Source organism: Oreochromis aureus, linkage group 8 (genome assembly GCF_013358895.1).
Source record: "Oreochromis aureus strain Israel breed Guangdong linkage group 8, ZZ_aureus, whole genome shotgun sequence".
Classification (NCBI taxonomy): Eukaryota; Metazoa; Chordata; class Actinopteri; order Cichliformes; family Cichlidae; genus Oreochromis; species Oreochromis aureus.
In genome coordinates this window covers 7,457,980-7,482,808 of record NC_052949.1, presented here as the reverse complement: position 1 = coordinate 7,482,808, position 24,829 = coordinate 7,457,980, and the positions used below count along the sequence as shown (strand labels likewise).

The window sequence follows — 24,829 nt, the reverse complement described above, 5'->3', positions numbered from 1 at the left end:
AAATGCTCACTGATGACTGAGATGAAGTTATTAAAGTGGCTGTATGGGAAAAGTGGCTCAGAAAGCTCTCGGAAAAATAACTTCAGCGCTCCGGTGATGACATGAACATCTTCCCACTGACCGTCCTCGAGGTCCAGTTCATCTGTTTAAACACAACAAATGCACATGCTGTTAAAACCCAGCAGGGGGCGCTGTTGTCTATAATGAGCCTATGGAATCAACACCACAGTATGTTCCCTGGACATGAGGTGACTGAATTAATTAGTTTAACACATTAATTGATTTTACCGTGATCGGCCTTGAAGCGCAGTTTCTGAATGACAGCGAGGTTCCCACTGACTCTGTAGAGTCCATCAATATCCAGACCTAGAAATCAGCAAGTAAGCACCAGCGGGTTAGCTGCTTGGTCACGCACACAGGAAGATATACTTTGTAATTATTCCACTGTGATATAAATAAGGTGTTACCTCTCCTTTCCACTGCATGAATACATTTCTCTACAAAACTCGGTACAGTAGTCTTTTCATGTGCGCACAGTGTCGCAAGGTCACAACCAAAGACATTTTCTGCAAAGAATTAGAAGAGTTTGATTACTCACAATATCAGAAATGAATATTAAATATATTCATAACTCTTTAAGACATCTAGTAAGATGTAAGACATTTCCTTAGAATTTCTGTACTTGGTCAAGCTGTTTTCTCTTCTTTTTGACCCACACAGATGGTTTATACTACTCATATTAATGGCAGTGCTTTAAGATCACACAAATTACATTGTATTTGTTTTGCCATTTTGCTGTCCATGCACTAGAAATCAGCTCTAAACAGAAGTGAACTGAACTGAAAAGCAGGTAGGAAAATTCAAAGCAGCTCGTATTTAAATGCTGATATAAGCACAACATCAGTGCTCAGTGTTTGGGAGGCACAAAGACTGATTTTTCCCTCCTATTCAAATCAGCCAAAACCTGCAAATGACAACAAAGCTCTACATTTCCTCGTCTGAAATTACCTCTGATGTAGCCTTTTTCTTTGACCGTCTGCAACGTGGGACGCTTCATAAGGAACTTCATCAGTTTGGTTCGGACCTTCTTCTGTTCTGTTTCTGCTGCAGTGGTGGTTGCAGTTGTACTTGTAACACTTCCCCTCACTGAAGAGAGCAACGGCAGACATTTAAAAAGGATGGGAGGGCAGTTCACAAATGCCTTATATATCTAACTGAAACACAATCGTTATGCTGCTTGTGCCACAGTTAAAAGATAGTTAAAGATAATTAGCTTTTTTTTTGCTGAAGTAGAAGAAGCTGTACTTACATTTTCTCTTGTCTGCGGCACCTCCCACCTTCTCATCTGTGTTGGGGATCTTTTCATAAATGTCTGCATCCTCCTCCTCAGAATGATGTTCCTGGTACTCCTGGTAAACACAGACAATCAAAACATAATGAATCTTGACGTAGAGTTTTTCTAATTTAACTTTTTTAAAGAAATGTTCCATCTAGTGACCACATAGCGAAAAATAGAAATCTATTAGCTTCTTAACTAGGAAAAAATGTGAGACAATTGTGTGTTTTCTAATTCTGTGGTTTTCCACACATTAAATAAACTAGATATTAGTTTTAATTGATTTTTGTTTTAAGCCAGAGTTACGCTAGTAGTCTAGAGCCAAAGTGCTATGCTAGAGAACCAAAGAGCCAAAGAACTTCCAGCTCCCGCTCTCTGGACATCCGGCTTTGTAGGGGTCGCTTGCAAGATTGTCCAGAATGGATAGCACCCCTTTGGAGGTATAGCCCAAAATTCAGTCCCATAAAATTATGTATGCTTTTCCAGTGTATTCATCTGTGCTAATCCAAAAGCATGAAGCTCAGATGTTGAATATCCAAATATAGCACTTACACAAAACTTCATGGGCAAATAAGCTAATTTTTAAGGCTTCATTTGAGCTGAAACATGAGTACATTTGTTGACACGGCAAAAATAAAGTTTTTCCTTAAACTTTGAGCAAGTTCTACCTGTTTACCTTTGGGTATTTAACACTCTAATTACTAGGGATATCACAGCATTGTGAAGCATTTTATTTGACTTCAGGCATGAAGCAGCAGCAGCAGCAGCAGCAGCAGCGGAGAACTGCCTCCTGACAGCATCACCGTCAACCACAACAACCAAAGTTTCTGTTGTGATCTTCTAAAGTCTAGTTACTGTTGGGTGCCATTAAGCTTTTGTGGTCAAAATCTGGTTCCCTGTAAGTGTTGATTTATGCCATTTATTGATACAAACTTTAAGAAACTTGAAGAAATATGAGGAGTTTTTTTGTCTAGGAGCTGAACTGGAGTGAATATCTGTACAATGTAATTAACAGGAAGTGGAACAGATCAACTTTTATAAACAGACACAAATTTAATATTTTCATATAAGAAAAAAATAGAAGACAAATAAGCTATTAAACAATTTTAATGCAGCCTAATTTTGATTATTCTGTAAAAGCAGTTTAAAGACTTACAAGTTGCCTTATGGTGTCCACTAAGACTTTATGCCAGTCAGTGATGATGCTTTCGGTATCATATTGCAACAGAAACTCCACACCATTCTTTCCTTTTAACTGAAATGCAGAAAAATCACAGATTAAAAAGAATTTATATATTTTTTATTTTTGCAAGCACAAATCCAAACATATGATGTGACTAATAAATCGCTGCTAGATTATTTATAGAAGAGCTCCTGTTACTGACTGAACTCGCAACACTTTTTTCATAGAGGAAGTGAGTGAGATCTTATTTTAGCTGTGCATTTATGGAACCAGCTCTGCTAAAGCACGAACACACCCACATACACAAAAAACATTAAATGGCACACAGAGAGACGTCCCGCCCATATTGAAAATGAAAACAATTCACTGCTCTCTTGAACAATAAGAGCTGTAAGGCCTTGAAGAACTGAAAGACGAATGAATCTACACAGCTCCTTTTTTTTCAGGAGGAAGAATGCAGCAACTTGTGTGGCAAATAAAAGCTACATGTAACATTATTATGTTTGCAAGTTAGAAAACTACAGAACCCAGCTAATACATACAATATATGGGCAAAAGTGAGGCACCTACACTTTACACCTACAGGAGCCGCTCGGCTGTGGAAGCCCATGACATGACACTCCTGGCGCAGTTTTCGTGCTGATTTTAGTGCCCGAGGAGGTGTGGAACTGTTTATTGACTGAGTCAGCAGAGTGCTGGCGACTTTGACGCATTGTATGCCTGAGCACCTCTGCCCTGTTACTTCACATGATCTGCCACTCCATGGCTGAGTTGCTGTGGTTCCCGAGTGCTTAACAGTTGATCGTGGAATTTCACAAACTGACTTGTTGCAATGGTGGCCTCCTACTACAGTACCATGCTCGAAATTTGTGAACTCTTTAGAGTGAAGCACTCCTTGGCTCGCTGCTTGATTTTATACAACTCTGGCAAAGGCACTGAAAATGCCTGAATTCAAAGATTAACCCTTTAAAGCACAGGTGTCGAACGCCAGGCCTCGAGGGCCGGTGTCCTGCAGGTTTTAGATGTGTCCTTGATCCAACACAGCTAATTCAAATGGCTAAATTACCTCCTCAACATGTCTTGAAGTTCTCCAGAGGCCTGTTAATGAACTAATCATTTGATTCAGGTGTGTTGACCCAGGGTGAGATCTAAAACCTGCAGGACACCGGCCCTCGAGGCCTGGAGTAGCCCACCCCTGCTTTAAACCCTAACCCGTCGCCGGATTTAGGGTTTAAAGCAGGAGTTTTTTAATTGGAGTGCAGCCCAATACTTTTTTCCCCCATACATTGTAGCTAATATTACTTCTATAACTGCTAGCTGCTAAAATGATCTTTTAAGGAAGTGAATTTTAATTTATTTAGCCAGCTTTTAATGCATTTGCTTAGTGTTTCGGAACTCAGTTGCATAGTTCGAGGTCAATTGTCTTCCCCTCCAGTGGGCATGATTTTCAGCGTGACATGTGGGGCACTGACTGCTCTCCTCTTTTCTCTGTTTTTCTGTTCTCTGACATCCTGCCTGTGACATCAACCTCAGTATGCTATTGATGGTTATTTTGTTTCATAGACAAGAAAGAAGGCTTCCCATGGGACCTATAATCGAGGATGCACAACTTTAACAAGTGTTTGTTTTTATCTTTGATGCTGTGTCGCACACAGCTGGAATAGAGGACGTCTCTATGCATAAGCAGATGTTTATATTCTTTTTTTAGTATTTCAAATGAACAACAGGGATCAGAGTTTTTCCTCTTCACTGTTTGCAACTGTGATAAAAAAATGCACATCTTGTGACCGTGTGTGTTATGAATTAAATCAAAATTAGACCTAAATATAAAGCTTGTCTTTAACACTGTTATACTTCTATGGCATCTGAGATCAAAAACTAGCACAGCAGGCTATAACAAAAAAAAGTAGAAGAAGAAGCCATGCAGTTTTATGTCTTTGAAATGAGGCTCTGATGCTAGGTCACCTCATTTTATTAAATATCTGCATCTCTGGTGAGAGTGATTACGACACAAGGAGAGTATTTCAAGAAAGGAATCGAGGATGTACAAACTTAGAAATGAGCACTGTCAACAAACACACCTCTAAAACATTCTTTTTGCTAGATTTGTCCTTTGTGGCCCAGCCAATCGTTGCTCCGCGCAGTTCCACCGCAACCTCTGGGACAATGTGATTGGTTTTGTTCTGCAAGGAGAAAAACAAAATCCAGGTGTTTACAAAACCGACGGCACGGCATTCCAAGAATCAAGATGCCTTTAATAAAAGCTGTGGCTGTCCTTGGCAGCTCGTGACTCGAGGGCCTTAACGCATTCTCATAAAGGTGACACCTCAGCTGGCAACACGCTGCAGTTTAGGTTTTCCTTTTAGGTAAGAAATGTGATAGTATCGTGCAGATGATAAGAACAGATAGTTTATATTTAAAACGCAAGAAGAGAAAAGTGAAAACTTATTTCATGAAGAGTTGTGACTACATTTAGACACAACGCTGCCAGAAATGAGCAAGAATGCTATGTCAGAGCTTCTATTATTAACACAGGATGAACACATTCTGCACCTTTACAAGCAAAAATATGAGCGCTTCCGTTGTTAATAAAAAGCGTATACTATACCGCGGCCCCTGATGCAGATTTTGGGTCCTTATGGAACGTCAGCACCCCTCCATGGAGAACAGTCCACGTTGGGGCCCAGTTTTTTCTGGAATGCGAGAAGATTCATAAGTAACACAGAAACTCGAGAAATGTGAGTAAGATACTTGCAAAATACACCTCAAAGCAACCTCTTACCTTACTTTCCTTCCATTCTCAGACACTTTTGTTTTATTAAGAATTCCAGCTTTCTCCAAGTTCTGCACCTAAGAATATAAACGATAAACATATTTAAATTATTTGCAGATCATGTTTAGTTATCAGGCTTATGAGTAAAATTTACTTGTGGGATGAAATGAAGGACAGCAGGTTCTGGTGACAATGTTGAACACAAATGTCTTCAGCAGCATCATGCATACAGATTATATTAAACAGCACTGACTTCTCTATTACAATACATTGCATAAAGAATTGTTATAATTATTAATTTCTTTTATGTTTCACATCCAACGGTGCTGATTTCAGAATCAGGAGCTATGAAAACAAAACTCTCTCTCTGATTGGACCGGACTTTGACTGGATCATTGCAGCAGTTTGCTTCTTTTCTTTTTCAGCCATTCTGTTGTAGGTTTGCTGTTGTGCATGGAATTACTGTCTTGTAGCATGACCCAGCTTTACCTGTCAGACAGATCTGTCCTCAGATTGGGCTCTAGAATTTTTTGCTATGCAGGGGTCAACTCAATGACTGCAAAGTGCTCAGATCCTGTGGCTGCTAAACAAAACCAGATCATCACTCCTCCACCACCAGGGTTGACAACTTGTAGGAGGTGTTTGTGTTGATATGCCATGTTTGTTTTTCACCAAATGTGGTGTTGTGCATTATGGACAGAAACCTCCACTCTGGTCTGGTGTTTTGTTCAGATGCAGCTTTGTAAACCTAACAAAAGAGGCACAGTTACACAGTGCCAAATGCAGCTCTTTTGCCCATCACGAGTGACTCCCTGTGGCTTTGACAAAACCCCGCCCCCAAAAAACAGACAAATATGAAATTGATCAACAACTCGGTAACAAAGCTGCTTTCAGCTGCTCCCTCAAATTTGGTCACCACAGCAGGTAGCTCTGCATTCCTAAAACAAACCCCAAGGGATCTGCATCCCCTCCCCAGACTGAAACAGGAAATTTTCACATGTTAGACAACTGTGTGAACCACAACACTAAAGAGACGCTAACACCACAAGACTTCTAAAACAGAGAGCTACTATATATTTTTTTTAAGTAAATGTCAACCCAGTGTGTGCAAAGTTGATTTCCGGGGGACTACTTTTAGAGGATACACATTGATCAAACAGTGGCAGGGTTGTGTAAATTTTCAACATTCTTATAAAATTAAGTACAGCTGTCAGAATGAGAGCTCAACAGATAAAAATTCTAAGAAGAATCAATTTTGGTTTAAAGTAAGAAAAAAGAAGAACGTCACATAACTTGTCCTTTGATTTACAAGAGTGACTTTCAGGCAGTTTCTAGACAACAGATCTGTCTTCAGCCAGATGCACATTTAGGCAAAAACATACAGTAAAGGGTTTGCAGGTTTCCAGCAAGGGTTAGCAATGGGGTGATTTCAATGAGTACAGTATTTAATGCATGGAATGAAACTGGTTGAGTGCAACAAATGCTCCGTTAATTATCTAATAATGACACATTTTGCCCATCATAGATAGATAGATGCACCTATCTATAGATCAAGGGCAGGTGAGCTCTCTAACCACCCACATTATAGCGCAGCCACTTTGAGGTCAGATAATAAGGATTTCTCCAGGGCCGAAACCCAAAAGCCTTAAGAGAGAGACACAGAACTCCTTTCAGGTAAAGGTGAAGATCAGAGGAATTTTGTTGCTGCTGAGAATTCATCAAAAGCAGTCAGTCAGTACAATCCTTGGCAGGACACAAGCTCCACTCACATTTTGCTGCGTCTCAGGAGAGTTTCCTGTACTGGAGCTGTCGCTGGAGCTGTAGTCTGACGTGTTCCTCCTGTGAGTCGGGCCGAATCTCTGAAAGACAGTGAGGAGATTTGCCATTCAAAAAAACCCACAAAGCGTACCCAAGCATGTAAATTTAAATATTGAATAAGCAGAAATCAAAATCAGCAGATAAGATTTACATTTCTTTAAATAATTAACATCTTATATCTTCAGGAGGATCTAAAGAAACTCTTACATGCTGAAATATGTGCTTATTTGTTGCACTATATCTGCAAATGTAGCATGTACTGGAAAAAACAACAATGTGTTGATAACACTTTGAAAATAGCTTTGCTACATTACACTACCAAGTGAGACTTGTTTAGAAGTGTAGCCAAGGGTGAATGATTAAACACCAGTTTCGCATTTCACCAAAATAGGATATCTAGGAAAACTCATCCCTCTACATCTGAAATTGGCTGAAAAGTGAAAAGACTCAGTTCCTCCTCAGTTACACTGCAAACCACTCTGACAACCAGCAGTTTCATACTCAGACTCTTCTTTCTATGGAAATACAAAATACTACACCACCGTGACACAATGGTTACCGTATGTGGGATAAAATACGTTTTGACTGACTCCTAATCTAAAAAAAACCATAATTCACATGTAGCTATATATTAATGGCTTAAATGTGCATATAGGTTGTAGAGAAGACGCCTTTTTGCCTGGTGTGGCAAAAAAAATTTTTCATGGTGTGGCTTACAAGATTTAGATGTCTGAGGCTGTGGGTGGACATCCTGCATGTGTAAATCGGTGTTTCCTATTTATCTCCATGCTTTGCATGCATATGTGCACTGTAGCCCTGAATGTTTTTAGACTTTATTTGCCCCAAAGACTCAAATTCTCTGGATTCAAACAGTATTTAACCTGTTAATCCCTGACTATGGGGGTCAGATTGCAGATATAAAATGCAGTTTCTTGGCTTCTTAACTCTGTCACATTTTCTCAGTGTCCAATACTGAGGACTATCCTTGTTAATATGGCATTAAATGGTGAGAAGAACAACAATCACCTAACAATATGCACTTAATTTTTTTATACAAAATTGCATTACTCCACTTATTAATTATAATTCTGGTCTTTTTATGTTTGTCTTTGTCATCACTCAGCTTCTTCACACTAACAACAAAAAAAGAAACTTTATATCAAAAAGATGACAGAGTTGATCCGGAGCCTGTTTTTCTTGGTTTGAGTAAACTCCTTGGTTCCAGTGAAGAGAAATCCAGGCAACTGTGTTGTGCCCTTGAGCAACACGGTTGCTTTGAACCCCCGACTGCTAGAGGTGACTTGTTTAGCACAAGCCCTTTATTGTATAGCAGAAGTCGCAGGTGTTTGTGCAAATATCACCTTTTGCTCTCCCTCATCCTCCCTCTGCGTCTCTGTTTCTGTAAATAAGCGTGGTGTGGAGCTGATTTGCCTTGCTAAATAAGGGTTAAAAAGCCTAGTAGTGTTGATTGTTATACAGGTACTTACCCTTACTACTTTTGCCTGACTAAAGCTTTCTGTTTAAACCAGGTGACACACCCTGGATACGTGATACAGCTTGTGCTTAAACGAGCATGTGCTGTTAGTGGGTGTATATGCATGTGCGTGTTTGTACCCCATCTTCCTGGGCAGAGCCGAACTGAGCAGGTCCCACGGTGTGTCTCCAGTTTTTGATGACAGACACGCCATCCGCCTCAATGCCATTCTCCACCCTCAACTGGCTATAAGCTATAGGGGCCTAGAGGGACAAAACAGTTTAGTTTAATTGATTAAATGGAAGAAAATGAGTGAAACGACACAGCTTTAAGGATTAGTGTTGCTTTAATTTAGACAAATGTAAATTTGATGCTACCTATCTGCCAAAGGATATGAAATATGGTGTTTTATTTTTTAAAAAAAATTAATTATAGAATTCATATTCATATTCAAAATTGAATCCTTATTTCTAAGAGCCTGCACTGTGTGGGATCTGAGTATGAGACAGCTCAAACCCTCAGGTAAACTGGAACAACTACCTGTCTTGTTACACTCTGAGTCTCCCTAAAACCTTTATACTCCAAGCTAATGGAATGAGCTCCCAGTTTATAACTCTAGCTGTGCTTTAACATTACCAGTATTTTTAAAAAAAGGTAACATCATTCCTGTTCAGTTAAACTTTTTAGCAGCATAAAATTAGCATTTTATTAAATGTATGCTACTTTTATAGACTTGATTTCTAGGATTTTATCATTTTCACTAGTCTATTGATCATCTTATTATTTCAGTTGAAAATCTGCTTCTTAACACTGATTTGAGTAATTAGTCTTCTCTTCTTGCCTACTGTCTCAGTGTTGCATTATCTATATCATTTTGCAGGTGCAACTTTTGTGGTAGATTATGCATTGTGCAGAGCATTGTGCTTCTACTTTGTAAGAAGTATGCTATGAATATACATATAAAGTTACGCTTGTTTCCTGTTTATTCAAATCTACTATGCAATGAGTAGAGGGGTATAGCAGTGGCAGTGGCTGTGGTTTAGGAAGTAGAGTAGGTCATCTACTAATCGGAATACCGAAACCCAAGTTGCTCATCGAAGTGTAACTGTTTGATAGAAAGCACCTGGAATAAGAAAAAAGTGGCTGTATGAATGTGTGTGTGAGGGGCGAACGAGACATGTTGTATTGAGCACTTTGAGTGCTCAAGTAGAGTAGAAAAGCGCTGTATTCAAACTAGTCCATTTAATATTAAGTAGAAACTGATTTTCAGAATTTATATCCAAACTGTAAAAAAATCAGTGATAATCTTGCATGAAAAACACTGACGACTACTTTGTTAAGTGGTGTGAGATCTTTACCTCGGGCAGGTTCCACAGAGACCTGGAGCCATCTCTTAGATAGTAGTAGGTCTGCCCCTGCTCATCCAAAGACTTGATCCACTGTTACACAAAATGCACTTGTTTTAGTTAAACATGTGTCAGTGTTACAGAAAAAGAAACTGAAAGCATGTTAATTACTGAAAATAGTTAAAAAAAAATGTCTTGCTCAGGTAGTTTCACTTCCTTAGGACTAAAACAATGCTCAGACATGATCTGCTGCATGCTGCTGCAGAAAATGGTACTGAAAATGGTATCCACACTAATCTCAGTCCAGACGAGGACTTTGTCGCATATTTGGATGTAATGTAATTACAAACTAAGACGCTCGCAAATGCACATCACATGACCAGTCATGCATGGGCTGGGCGCGCATGGTGCAGCATAAACAGGAAGCAGAGAACTGGTTTCTTCTTGAAAATACTACAGAGGAAGAATGGCAGTAGACAAACAGTACAACCAGATTTTTTCCACTTTGGCTGCCAAAAGGTGAAACTGTTACTGAAAGAACTAAGTGGTAATTTGAGGATAGAATGTAGTTTTACAAAGCAAACCAGGACTGTAACTATGATTTATTACTTGAGGAAATCTTGGTAACAGGAGAGGAGAACTCAAACAGCCCAGATATGATGTTTATCTTATTTTTTTTTATGACTAACAAGACCCAAGCACCACCCGAGCACCACTCAAGCACCACTTCAAAAACTTTCTGTTTGAGTCCACGAAGAATAAAACAATACTCCATATTTGAACTAACACTAGGGTTTCCATAAGACTTTGCTTTAAAGGTCTTAAAAGTGGCGTGGATGCTTGGCATTAACTCACTAAAATGTCACGTTTTTTGGCGAATGGAGCCTGAAATCCTGTCCAGGATTCAAACTGGGTGGACCACACATGACAGATGTTGTAACTTTCCAAAACAGATTCATGGTCTGTTCACACAGTAACAGGACAGAGGTGTGTGATGGGGAAAATATGCAGTGTTTGTCATTTTCTCTCAACTCTATTCTTAGCCACACTAGCTGCGCGCCTCCCTGGATAATTGCACAACTGGAATGACGTCAAAACAATCACAGATAACACTGATATACTGGGTTTACAAACAATCATCATGGTAACTATGCTGGAATGTGTTTGAAGCCGTTTCATCACATATTCAAACATTTTGTAGGATAATTAAACTGAATCCTGATTGGGCAGACCTGATCTGGTGAGTTTTCACTGGTGAACACCCACGTCCCATCTTGTTCCACAGTGAGGTTCCAACCAGCCGGGGTGTTGCGGTCCAGGTTGGCCCTGGGGATTACGGTCCGGGTCACATGGCTGAAGCTGTAGTCTTTTGGGATTGGGGCTGGAGGTCCTGTGGCATGGGTGTCCTCATAGCCCTCTGGTGGATCTGCAGGCGGGTAATCCTCCGAGGGGTAGTCCTCCTCAGGTAAAGGAGGCTGGGGATGAAAACACAGTACATTAACTTACACATAAGTCCCACTCAGGGTTCAACACATGAGCTGTGACCCAAATGGGAGTATTTTCCAAAAATACACACTTTTTGTTTTATTTTACGGGGTAAATACTAAACTACAGCTAGGAACTGGTTTGATTTAGCAAAACAATGCACAAACACTTAAAATATGGGAAAAAGTCAAGGTGGTTCTACATGAAAGTCACAAAATCCATCTTCTGACAGTTTTTAAGGCTTTTTTGCAAAAGTAAAAAAGACAAATGAAAGACCTGAAGCTTAAAAGTTATTGTGACCTTTGGATGGAAATAGTTCCCTCTTTCCAAACTTTATTGTAAGCATAACATTAAAAAAAACAAAAGATAAGTGAGAATTTATGGCAAGGATAAAATAATTATCATCACTTTATATCGTCTTTACGCATTAAAAAGCATCAATTAATCAGCAACGCAAAACTCTTATGAGCTGTCGGGATTGTATATCTATCCATGCCTCGATGTAAAAACAATGAATTCATTAATTCACCAACTATGTTTTTATAATCATGCTTGTATATTTCTCACAGTCGAGCCTGCTGTTATTGTGGTGGGCTAAAAAAACAGAGCAGAAAATGAATGTGTATTCAGATAAATTCCTAATGTCGTAATCATGAGTCAACTCCTTTATCACTGCATAAAGTTCCTTCAGATAAATTGGTGACCCGGCCTTTTTTTTTCTTTGCTGCTCATATATAACAAATGAATAATGGAGAAAAAACATGTGCAGAACATCACATTTTGTTTAAAGAGACTTTCACTTTCTGACATGTGTAAGCTCATATTCAACGTAGCCAAGGTTACAAGTAATGAGATTTTGTTAGATATAAATAGTATCTTGCCAAAAGCTCAGGTTTCAGACTGTTGTGCAGGGCTGTTTCCAACTGCTTTTTCTCCTATTGGCTCTGTATGATGTCATAGAGAGTAGTAGGCCCCCAGAACCTCTCTGTTTCCACGATGGAGGAAAGCTCGCTTAAAGGGACCTAAAATGTCTTGTTCCACACAATGTAGGAACCCGAGACCGCATTAAAGCCTAGTATAAAATAATTAAGGCTTATTTTCAACTTTGGACTATGGAAAGTTACTCTAATAAGTCCAAAATTTCTAATGAGGAATATAACATCCACCGCGCACAACCCCCAACAAACACAAACATATCCAGCACAGAGAAAGAAAGAAGCGCCTTTACTCCCTGGAAGAACTTGTGCTTATTTCATCACGATTACAACATATGAGATTCACCAGAATACACATTCATGGCTATTACTGCTCAGTTTTTAGTCTTTTTTACTTAGAACTGCAGGCCTCCCTGTAAACACTGATAACTCAAGATGGAAGACCAGTAATACCAACATTCACAAAGAAGTATTAATTCATGTACGCTGCTTACGGTTCCTGAGATTTTGATGCTTAGCTCTGTGATATACCATCATGGTCAGTTGCCATCTAAGTCTAATGATTTAATCCCCCCCTTGGTGAATCTTGACCTCCTGTTTTATTAGCGCTGCTGTTTCACAGCAAGAGAATCCCAAGTTTTAAACCACAATATCCAGTTTTGTTTTCCATAGGCTCTGGTTTCTCTCACTATTAAAAAACATGCTGTGTTAATACTGCCATTCTTGGCCTAGGCTGCTCCCAAGGGTTTCACTTCCTGTCTAATAAAGAATAATAATAGTAAAAGTATTAACGCCTCCTCTGCCCTTTCCTGTTTTGAAATGTTGCTACATCCCACGGAATCATCTTGATTGAATAATTTCTTACTGTGACCCCGAAATAGAGCTTGATGACTTCGCTATGACTTTCATAAATGAGTCAGAATAGTTTCATGACCTCGATGTATTATTCTTTCTTGGCCTATTAATGCTTTTTCTCCAGCTCAGAAAAGTCATTCAAGGGGAAAAATGGGGTCACTCCCTGCTTGCGCTGTGAACAAAACTTTTCATGATATAAATCTGAGTGGTAATTTGAAGTGAAGCATTTCCCAAATTTGCCCAGTTTCCCAGAAGAAACAAAACATCACCAATAATTTTTAGCTAATTTAAAATGAGGACAGATGCCTGTCTTAATTTAAAGTTAAGAGACAATACTGCTTAATGTCCACTGTTGTGGATATTAAGTGCCAGGGCTGTGAGATTCCCTGATGAAAATGAGTCCTACTAGCTATGTAGGTGCATGAGATTTAATTCCATTAAAAGCAGACTGTATTTACAGCTTTCCCTTGGGTGAAGCTAAAACAGGAGACAGAGAGCAGCTAAGTAGAGCAGCTATGCTGTCCTTACCCGCTCATCCTCATGAAACCTGTGCACACTCATAGGCTCCATCAGAGGCGGGTAGGGGCTCTGAGGCTGCTCAGGGGGCTCCCAAGATGTTTCCCCAGACATTGGGTTATAGAAGTATGGGCGACCACTGGTCTCATCCACTAACTGCTCCCAGTCTAAGGTCCACGCCGGTGGGGAGGCGGTGGATTGAGGAGATTGAGGAGGTGAGGGGGAATAAGGCTCCTCTGCAGGGAGTGGTTCGGGGTCTGTGGAGGGGTCTACAAAAGGGCTGTCCCAGGTTGTGCGCCCCGTGTTGGGGTTGTAGTAATACTCCTGTCCACTTTCGTCGTCAACGTGCACCTCCCATCCCTCTGGGTTAAGGTAGGAAGGAGAGTAGGACGAAGGAGCCGACGGAGGAGCCGACGGAGGAGACTCTGAGATGCTTTTCCGGAGCTCTGCTACATTGACGTACACTGCTGACCGCAGATTTTCATCCTGCACCTGTGGAAAAACAAAGAAGGGACTCGTTTATATATGCTTCTACATTACAAAACACAAGTTTAAAGCAAACAAAGTAGATTCTTCTGTGGAGTTCATTTTTGAAGGTGTCAAACTCTGATCTTGTCACTTTAGTGTTCCTGTAAACACACAAAAAAGTAGCACAAGCAGTGTCAGCAGTGTCAAGTACTTGTCTTCAGTCCACTGCTCTTACTATTGCTCTTTATAAGTCAGCCTTCCGCATCTTACAGAGCACAGGAAGTAGCCTAAAGCTGAAAAAAACCCCACAGACACGCTCTTCCCTCAGTAATAATCAAAACCTATATTTGCCCACAAAAACACCTCCACATGAGTTTAAGCCTCTATAAGAAGAGCCCTGTTTGTGTTTAGCACTTGCTGCCAAAGTTCATCATATGCTTATCTGTGGTGGGTTTTGTGAAGTTTTTGTTGAATATTGTATTAAAAAACCAAAATAAATAAATAAATAGCAACCACACAAATAACACCAAACCACAGGCCAACCATAGATGTCTGACAACTCGGCTAAGCGTTACTATTGTGCATCAGCTTTGGTCCTCTTGTTCCACTGCAAACCAGTTAACTACCTATTTCATTTCATTTTCTCTGTTCATTTTCTCTCTCAATGGGTTGTTCGGTCCTCAGTGTCACATTGCTTTCATGAACAGAGTTCCACATGAGTCCACTTGCTGCATGGCAGGAACACAACATGCAAAACAATCCTGATCATCACAACTAATTTGTTTAAAGAACACCAGCGAGAGTGAGTGCGATGAAAGGCCGCCACTGTCCTCAACCTTTCCGTAGTTACAAGTGGGCACCTGAAACAACTCCCGCCAAAAAAAAAAAGCTTTGCTTTAAGTTGCTGTGCTCTCACCTGTGCTCCACTATTCCTCTCTGTAAGACTCCTGAACATGGTGGCACAGATAAAAAGATAGGCTCCTTTCTGCTACAGACTTTCCCCTTAACTACCTCTTGTTACACAGGTAGTCTCATTTTCTATATTTATCAAGACTTGAGACCTGCGCATGTCAGTGCTGTATCTGGTCATCACTGCAGTCAACAGAGTGTAAAAAAGGAGAAAAGTGTAACAGGAAGCAGTAACTCAGTACATGTTACAATCACAATAATAGCGCAATACCTGCAGAAAATCTGATGAAATAATAGCAGAAATGCGCTCCGTCAAATTCATCGAAAGCTCTGTTTCTTTTATTGGCATATTAAATACAAAATACAACTACTTGGAGGTGGGGAGACAGTCTATTCGTAACTGTACAATGTAGTGTATGTATGCTATTGACATAATATCAGTATGTTAATATTTAATAACAGTCATGGGCATCGTCTGGTTATCGGAGCTGCCCTCATTTCGACTATGATCAGCTTTAAGGTACTATTCCTTAACTTCTTTACACCCGAAAGGCAAACATGACACTTTTCACTGCACGGTATACATGCACAATACACTGGACGATAGTATTTAGTCCATTTTTATCTACATAAAAACGGTCAAAGGACAAAATGCAACACAGTGATCAGGACACTGACAAAGTTCCAAGAATGATCAAACCTGCATGTTTCTATTGCAAACCTTATTTATAATTTTAGCGTTGGAACCTGCATGGATTCTTGTTTCAAGCCTGACTTGTACAGTTTTTCCTTCCTCAGAAATGAGGAAGTCACTACACATGTATGTACAGTCAGTCTGCATCCACTACAAGGCTTTGTTATGTTCTTTTCCAAACTTTGTTTATTAGACAGCCACCAACGTAATCTGTGTCTGCATGAGTTCTTTTGCTTGGGAATGCAGGATTTTTAGTTGTCACTAAGTATTTAAAAACTGAGATGTGGCTGTTTTAGTACAAGTATAGGCCTCTTTTGGAAGCACCTTTGGCTTTAGTAGTCTTTGTTAGAATCCCGAAGCAGAACTTGTTGGAAACAAGCACCTTGGAAGCGAAATCATTGCAGTACATAACAACAACATCCAGTGAAGTAGTGAATGACATGATCCTATCTGACGCTTTACATGTAGTAAAAGCCAAAATAATCATAAAAAATCCTTAAAATATTGTTAAAAGAGAAAACAAATGAAATGTGATGAAAGAGAGCAGTGGATTGACGTGCAGTGACGGTCGAGCAAGCCAGGAACTGATCAGAGACTCGCTGTGGTTGGTGTATGTGCTTTAACCACTTGGCTCTTGGGTCACCCACACAGTACCCCAACTTAGAGCAGGCAGATAAATGTAGGCGATAAAAATAAAAGAGCAATGAGAGCATTTCTCTATTGCACTGTGTCTGTTTTTTTTTTTTATCTATACAGTGTTATCACTTAGCTGACTTTGCTTAGTTATTGATCTCAATATAACTATGAGGCAAGCGATGAGGACAACCAGACAGCTGACCCCAAAACAGATTGATCCCGAACAACACGACTGTACAGACAGACACAGAGGAAATGAAAGCTGCATCATTGATCTCTGAAATAGCTATGCTGGAAGGTCCCCATCCTTTGGAACACAACACTAAAACTTAACTGCACGTGATCGAAGCAAAACTGTGCATACGCATATAGAGTAATACAACAACAACATCTGAGCATAGTTATGTCAGTCACATGTGTAGGTGCAATTATGGTGTACTTACTACCAGTGTAAATGCAGTTCACTAAAACTAAAACACTAAAGCTAGGTGGGTGGGTGAAAGCATTTGAGTAAAATGGCAGTAAAATAAAAACTAGACTTTACATAAAAAAGCCTGACTTGTATTGTTGTATTATCACCGTCTTACAAAATCTTACAATATTACAAATCTCATAGTAACAGAACCCAAAATCATGAATGAGCTTAAATGAGCCAAGCCATTCTGGAAAGTAGGAGTAATGAAAATAAATAGTAAAAAAAAAACTTATTTCCAGCTCATGTGGACTCCATTTTCAATGACATCTGAGTTGTTAACGTTAATTTTTGCTCACAAAAACACCAATCAGGTCAAAAAAAAAAAAAAACACTATAATGCTTTTAAGCCTTTAAGTGTGTTCTGTAGGTAACATTTGAATGCAGATCTTTGACTTGTAATGCAGTTTCTCTGAACTGATGCTTTTGCTTTGGGAAAATGTTTGAATGAACCTGGCAACAATGTTAACTTTAGTTACATGACTGTGTGTCCAAAGAATGTACATGAAAAAATTAAAGATTAATTTTAGCTCTGTGAAGTTGTTGTGCAAACAAAACCGACGATTCAAACGTCAACCCATAAAGACCGCGACTATCAGTCATTTGTCAGATGAAAATTTACATCTTTGAGACTGATACCAACATCACTCTAACACACAGGAACCAAACTAACAAACAAAGTTTGGGTCCAAACTAACATTAAAAACTAACATGGCACAGTTAGTACGCCATGTACGTCACCTTACTCGGTACAGGAAACAAAACAAGTGCAGGGCCGATGTGATCACGTTAGAGAAAACAGGAAGCACATCAGTTAACAAAGTTTACAAGGATACAAAAACCAATGAATAAAACGGAATTTTTCATTATAAGCTACTTAAATAACGATCACCTACCTTAGAGGGCACCGGCAGGGCCAAGCCCCGCTTGGACCGGTGACCTGGCCAAAACCTGGACTGCATGTCCACCATCTTTATGTTGTACTATCTAGTGGAGCCATCCATCCAAAAGACACCAAAACTAACGACTTAACCGTGCGACTACATTCGGTCCGCTTGTGCTGGGATAGAGGTGAGTGCACACCAACACGCTTACATCCTCCTCACACTGCAGCTGTGACAGTTGCACCCAGACTGAAAGGAGAACTGTGAGCTGTGTGACAACAGCAGCAGGAAGGGACTGTGTAAGGACTGGGTGAGACGTGTCTGCACGTCAGACTGTGTGTGTGTTTGTGCGCGCCTATGCATGAATTCCTGTGCACAGGATAGGGGGGTAGAGGGTAACTGTCTGCCAACAGCCCAAAGCAGAAACACACAGTGAAAACAAGACAGAGGGAACTGTAAGATAGAGGGAGCAGCAGAAACTCTGCAGGTCACTGCAACCTACTTCCTGACTGAGTACCCATAAGATAAAAAGGAAATTACAGCAATGGAAACAAATTTTTTCAAAGGAAACATGTTATATTCACAACAGAGGAAAAGAAAGATGTTTTGAAACTGTAGAGATTTTAAAATCTCTTGGTTTTCCTATGCAGAACCAGCAGCTTCCATATAGTGTGTAAAGTGTACATTAATGCCTACACCTAAGTCACACTAGTGCCTACACTTTATTAATGGCTGAGACCTGCTAGTAGGTCACAGCTAATAATGTGGTGTGGGGGGGAAGAGCAAACATTTCCCAGAAAATGAAATGGAAACACTGCTTTTTCACAGGTTTGTCTGATGATTGTTGCTAAATCTACAGACTCCATGAGGGTGGATGCTTGAAACAGGAAGTCTAGTTTCTGTTCAATTGAATTGTTCAGTCAACACTTCCTCCTGCATGGGACAACATTAACCAGCTGGGCCTCGGAGTGTGTGGATATGTTTTAAGGAAGATTTGGAATTTGGCTTTAGCATGAATAAGCTTTGAGTGTAACTTCTCTGTTTATATTTTTTAAATTTAGATTCTTGCAGGTTACAGGGTATACGTCGGAAGACAGTGCTGCACAGAACATCCAAAATGCATTTTCATTAAAGCAGGGGTGTCAGATGCATTCGTTAGTGGGCTATATGTACACCAATAAAGTTAGGTGGCAGGTGCGGCTCTTCACATGAGGTTTTTCTGAAATGTAATTGAAACTTTAAGTTAATGTGAAAGCTTTTATGTTTAAAAAACTATCAACTATTTTCAACTATTTATAAAAAAAAAAAGTGAAGGACAAATTTAATATATCAAGTTTACATTTTTCAGTTAACTGTCATTACAAAATAACTAAAGAAAATAACACTTTATATTCACATAACTTGTTGAGACGCAGAAATGCATTTAACTTTCAACAGATGTCTACTTCTGTACTTATTGAACAAAAAAAAAGCTGAATTTTTAATGACTTCAATACAGTTTTCACATTTACAAAGTCATGCAGCAGGCCAGAATGAACTCGTGGGCCACATTTTTGTCTCCTCTGCATGAAATCTTTGTGATGTGCATAAAACCACCTGCATAATATTCGTTGACACCTGCGGCTTTTTAGTGAACATATGGATGATAAGGTATACAAAAGCTTGTCCTGCTTATTCTTTTGCACTACATGCTTCATAAAAGCTACTTTCAGCTGCTTCCTTATTCAAAAGAAGTTGTCATACCCGGTAGCTATCAATACTGCCACAGACACAACCCCAAAAGCATTTGTGTCTCTTCTCTGGATCAAACTGGGGATCTTTCACCAGTAAGATAAATGTGTACACCACTACACTACAGATGGACTATATGCTTAAAATGTTGCACATATTTTGTACAGCGACTGAGAGCCCAGTGTATATAATGTACAAATGACTATTTGAAATCACACGACTTGAGCATGACAAAGCTTTTACCAATTGCAAAAAGACAACATACAAACCCGACCAACCTCAGGTATTTGGATTAATTAGCTGAACTTAACCAGTTAGGATGTTTTGCTACATTTACTGCAATTCATCTATTTTAGCCAACAAGCTAGCTAACAAGCTTGCACGAGCTATGATTAGCCCATGATCAGTTCTGAACAGTTTTCCCTCCATGAACAAAAAGTCTAGCTCATCTTAACAATAACTTTACTGAAGCGTGGCCCCATGGAAATTCATATCAGCGTTTGTTTGTATCATTCATGGAATTTCTATTGTGCTGGAAGCAAATCTTTTATTGCTGTCAGTGAACAGAGGGCACATTTTCATAACAAACGATAGCTATGAAACTGTTTGGTGCTGTAGGGAAGGAGAGAAGCTTTTGGGAAAAAAGTGCACATCCTTTGGACTTTCACTGCAAGCTCAACCCAAACTCCTCACATAAAATTGCCATACACAGTGGTAGAAATAAAGACAGTGAGAGAAGGCCTAAATTCTTTCAGTTATGTTTACACAATGGCAATATAAAAAGCTTTTACTGGATGAATAAGGCACCTTAGTGCACCTTTAAGTGGCTCAGTAAGATAGTTTGCTAGTCAAATCCATCTAATCACAGAAATAATGATAGTGTTGTGTCAGATTTTGAGATACGTTTGTCTAAGATGCCAAGTAATGTAATGTTTTTGAGCATTATTCAAGGAGAAAACCCTTCAGTGCAGAGCAGACAACTCTCTGCCCTCAGCTATGCATGAAGCAGCAATCTGCTTGATTACTTAACCACATTAGCACTCATCCAATCAAACAATGGAGAACCAAATTGGGGCCCAAATCACGCCACAAAGCACACAGTTGAGCTATTGAATCGGTCTGGCTCCACTCCCTCTTACATCACACTCATCATTGGTCCAGAATCCTGGAAGACTCCATAAATGCCCAATGTGGAATCCATCAGCTTATCACATTCTTATCTATGCTCTCCAGGCCAGCTTTGCATGCCGATGTGAAAAACCTGCTGATGCTGTTTGTTGATTTCAGATTTCTCCCACTCACACTTTGTAGGTGAAGTGTTTTCTGTGGAGGAGCGAGGGAGGATTTAAGTACCAGTCGAAGTAATGCTCTCTGGGGAAACTATAAATGAGCCAAGTGAAATGGAAACCTTGGTGTTTTGCAAAAATACCACCTTGACATTTATTACAGGTGAAAGTAAATATCAACAGTCTGCGTGTGAACAAACTGGAAAGAAAAATAGAATTTGGGACTTCACCTGAAGCTTTTAATTCTGGGAGCTTTTCCTTAGTTCTTAACAAATAGAAAAAAACAGAATGACTGTAATCAAGCACATCATAACAAATCTAAGAAAGCATTTTAAAAATAATAATTGCACAAAAGACATTCCTGAGCATATGACTAAGACAACCCTTGATAAAGACCAGCTGAAGCTTCCTTTAGAGTATTTTTACATTATTTTGTATTTGTAAACTAAATGAGTAGCTGCACTATGAAAAAAAGTTGTTTTTTTTTAAAAGTTAGCCTTAAAATAAAGTCACAGAGCTAAGCATCCAAGATCTGGGAGAGAAATGCTCAGAAATTTGTTGTTTAACAACAAATGTCAAGAATATATTTATGAAATCCTCAAAAACTCTTCTGGTTGTGGTTATATCCAAAATGATTCACTCATTCACTAATCCCACTGTTCTATTTTGGGAGTTTTATTTAAAACAATACATAGCACACTCATTATTGGATGGAAACTACTGGCAAATATCCTGTTTCCTGTTATAGATTTATTTTACATCTAGAGTACGTCTCAAAATCTGAAAAGTGTTGTGAATATGGAAAGCCCTTAAACTTGCATGTTTAATGACTAGTAGGGGCTAACTCTTGTGGTTGCAACAACACTTCCAGTTCCATAGAACTCTATGGGGGCCCTCAGCTCCCATGCTCTGTGACCACAGAAAACACTGTAATGATGACCTTATAGTTTATGGTCTTACTGAATAACATCACAACAATGATTTTATTGTTGTAATGTTTATGATGCTTAAAACATCAAAACACTGAATGTTTCATTAGAGGGCTTCACTAACCTGTTGGTAACACTGTGCCTACTTGGGAACTTAAGGCATGGTGGGAAACTTTAAATGCACTGCATAGGGTGTAGCTGTACATCTGGACATCACTAAAGAATGGTGAACCTACTGTATAGTCAACTGTACAGTGAAGAGGGGCTGATTTCGTACACAGGCTTTGACATCTGCACAAAAATATCACTTGTATCTCAAGGCTGCACCTGGCTGAACAGACTGAGATTACATATCTCTTTATGTAATCTCATATTTTCACATAAAATTACAAAAATATGTCCTTTTGTTTTACAGATAACTATATGTGTAATACCTAAATTAGTGCTGTCACGACTTAATAACCAAGTCAAACCAAATTACCTTCACAAGAGCTGTTTTATTTACCAACAGTCTAAAATATTGAATGTGAGAAATGTATTGGTAAAACATGACAGGCATAAACTGGAACTAAGTCTAACTCTTTGAGGTTACGGTATATATTTAGTTCTTGTCTCACACTTACATGGTGAACAAGCTGTTAAACCTTAAACTATAAAAACTCTGTCAAAGCACATCATAATATGCATACTTATTTTCACCAAAGCTAAAATGTGGTGAAAATGAAAGCTTTGTCTGACCAGGAAGCTAAAAGCACCTGTTCTGCCTGATGTACACATGTGCTGTGCACAGAAATGCCTGACAGGACACTCACACTACCTGTTGGAGCAGTTTCTTGGCATCTGATGTTGTCTGTTTCACAGAGCAGAAGGAATTATTAGTCTTAAAAGGTGCAGGGTGAGGCATTACTTTTAAAATGCCAATACATTTATGTATATCAAAGGCTCCAGTGCTATCTGGACTAAGAGACACATGTTTACTTTTGCTGCCAGACATCAATCATTCGACATTGTACTTCTGGGTGATAAAAGAACCAATTGACACAAGTTAGGTATTCATGAGTCATGCTGGCCATAAACAACAGACCTGAATTAAAGTTTGCATTCTACAACAATAGTTTCACAACCCGAGCTTCACTTACCAAACTTAACTTCCCATCTGAAAGCCCAGAACAGCCCAAACTCCCTACCACATTAAGTGACCTACATTTTGGGCTAATTGCAAGTTCTGCACATTACATATGCACACACACGCCAACTGCACGGCAGGGCTGGCATTAAAAGCTCCAAAGCCCTGCTTGTTGGGAGTCAGGCCAGACCCCCTCGCATCACCATGGAGATGGCCCTCCATTGTGGGGTAAGAATTAATGCACTTGAGGGGTCCTGGCACGTCTACAGTCCTGTTACAAGTGTGTGGGGGGTTCATTCATGTTTCCACAGAGGAGACGAGAAGCACAAATTATGGTTTAAAATGCAGGAATTCAACTGCACCGCTTCACAAAAATCATTTTTGGGAGGTGGTAAAAGTCTTCCACTGAAGCAACAAACTGTGCTGGTAATTACAGCGTAATGCACACCAAATCACTGGGTATACTGGGAGAGGCTGTAGACATTACATGACTCAAAGTGCCACACACATTTGGTAGAAACTGAGCAGAAACCCAATCAAACACACCTTCTCCTTCATAAACCCCACTGCTGTCTGACGTCACGAATTCCTTGCAACAGGTGCAAAAAACGACGGGAAGTGTCGTGAAACTTACCTGAAGCAAAAGTTTCTACCGTGTAGACGAAAGTCACCAAACTACATCCGACAGGAACACAAGGTTAAATGTTGCTGTGTGTTTCATCGTTTCCCTGCCGTGCGCATATGATCACAATTCCCCGGATCGTCACCGGTGCTGGGAAACCAGGTAGCAGCTGGAGGTTTTGGGAGTGGCTGGCAGCTTTTCGCTTTAACTCCTTCCTCTCCCCAGGAAAGGTCAACCAGCTGACACAACCTGTTTGTAACCTGTTCTGGAGTGTCATCACAGCCACACACGGTATTTTTCAAGTCCCAGAGCTAATAACAGCCCGTCCTACAGCTGCACTCCAAAGCCGTTTCATCCACTGCAAACCTCCAGCTCCTCCCGAAGTTTAACCACATCTGTTTAATGCAAAGGTGAACCATACGCACCTGATAAAAGTGATCCCGAACCCTCAGAAACTTTCGCTGACTAAAACTGAGGTCTTGAATCAGCTTTTACCGAGGTATTCAAGGAACACCTCTTTTTTTTTCAGCCATTGAAATGGCATGAAGGGAAAGACCGGGCATTCATATGCTGATGAGCTGGCTCTGACACACCGCAATCAACCGAAACGGTATTCCAAGTCCTTCCTTCACTAGTGTCAACACCAATGTATGGTGCGATCTTATATCTAATCAAATCCAACCATTCAGTGCTCAGGTTAACCAAGAACACTTTCAATAATATTACACGTGAATCTCTGTTGATCTTGGGTGGGACTAGGCGTGAATTTGATTTGAGTGTGTTTTGTAACTTCAGAAAGAGCCGCGCACTCTCGGCAAACTGCCGCAAGGGATGTCCCTTGAGTCAGCAGGGGCTGGGGACAGCACATTTAAAAAGCGCAAATAAAACCTGGGGTGTAGACTTAGAAAAAAATGATCGCTGAAGCTTTCTTCTCGGAGCATTATGGGTAATGTAGGCGGCAGCTTTGGAACATAGACTGTTTATAAAAGATGGACCCATGTTGAAGCATTTTGAACCTGCATTCTTTTTGATGACCATAAGAGAGGTGGACTACGAAACAAGTTCAGCATAGCTATGCTTCCTCTGCATTAGCTGGCTCGAGAAAAACCTAAAACCAAAACAATCCTGTGTTGTTAGTAACAGGTTACATATGTAAAATAATTGTTCTCCTTCAGCACAAAATCCCTATAGCACTTAAAACATGCTCTGTACCTTACCTGCTACAGGTAGGTTACCATGGTGATTTAGCTAGATTAAAAAAGAGGCTAACCCTTTAGTCCTACTTTGTACAACAGATGTTTTTTTTCATTTTTGAGAGCCCTCAGCTCTCATGATCTATGACCTCAAAACC

General features: G+C 39.8%; 1 protein-coding gene across 2 annotated transcripts in view; it reads right to left on the bottom strand.

The window, feature by feature from the left end:
- The window catches only part of arhgap27 (Rho GTPase activating protein 27), a 31,431-nt gene that overhangs the window by 1,592 nt on the left and 5,010 nt on the right, over positions 1-24,829 (bottom strand). Inside the window, exons 1-15 of one of the 2 annotated variants that reach the window (XM_031760170.2) lie at positions 17,797-18,059; positions 13,734-14,213; positions 11,163-11,405; positions 9,943-10,023; positions 8,725-8,847; positions 7,062-7,151; positions 5,302-5,369; positions 5,128-5,212; positions 4,601-4,702; positions 2,493-2,591; positions 1,310-1,409; positions 1,009-1,146; positions 468-566; positions 289-366; positions 11-142 (exon numbers count right to left, since the gene is read on the bottom strand). In XM_031760170.2, the coding sequence (XP_031616030.1) occupies positions 11-142; positions 289-366; positions 468-566; positions 1,009-1,146; positions 1,310-1,409; positions 2,493-2,591; positions 4,601-4,702; positions 5,128-5,212; positions 5,302-5,369; positions 7,062-7,151; positions 8,725-8,847; positions 9,943-10,023; positions 11,163-11,405; positions 13,734-14,213; positions 17,797-17,871 (1,993 nt within the window). In that variant the 5' untranslated portion in view covers positions 17,872-18,059. Of the gene's footprint in view, positions 1-10; positions 143-288; positions 367-467; positions 567-1,008; positions 1,147-1,309; positions 1,410-2,492; positions 2,592-4,600; positions 4,703-5,127; positions 5,213-5,301; positions 5,370-7,061; positions 7,152-8,724; positions 8,848-9,942; positions 10,024-11,162; positions 11,406-13,733; positions 14,214-17,796; positions 18,060-24,829 lie in introns of those variants that run through there. The other variant, XM_031760169.2, reaches the window with a different exon arrangement.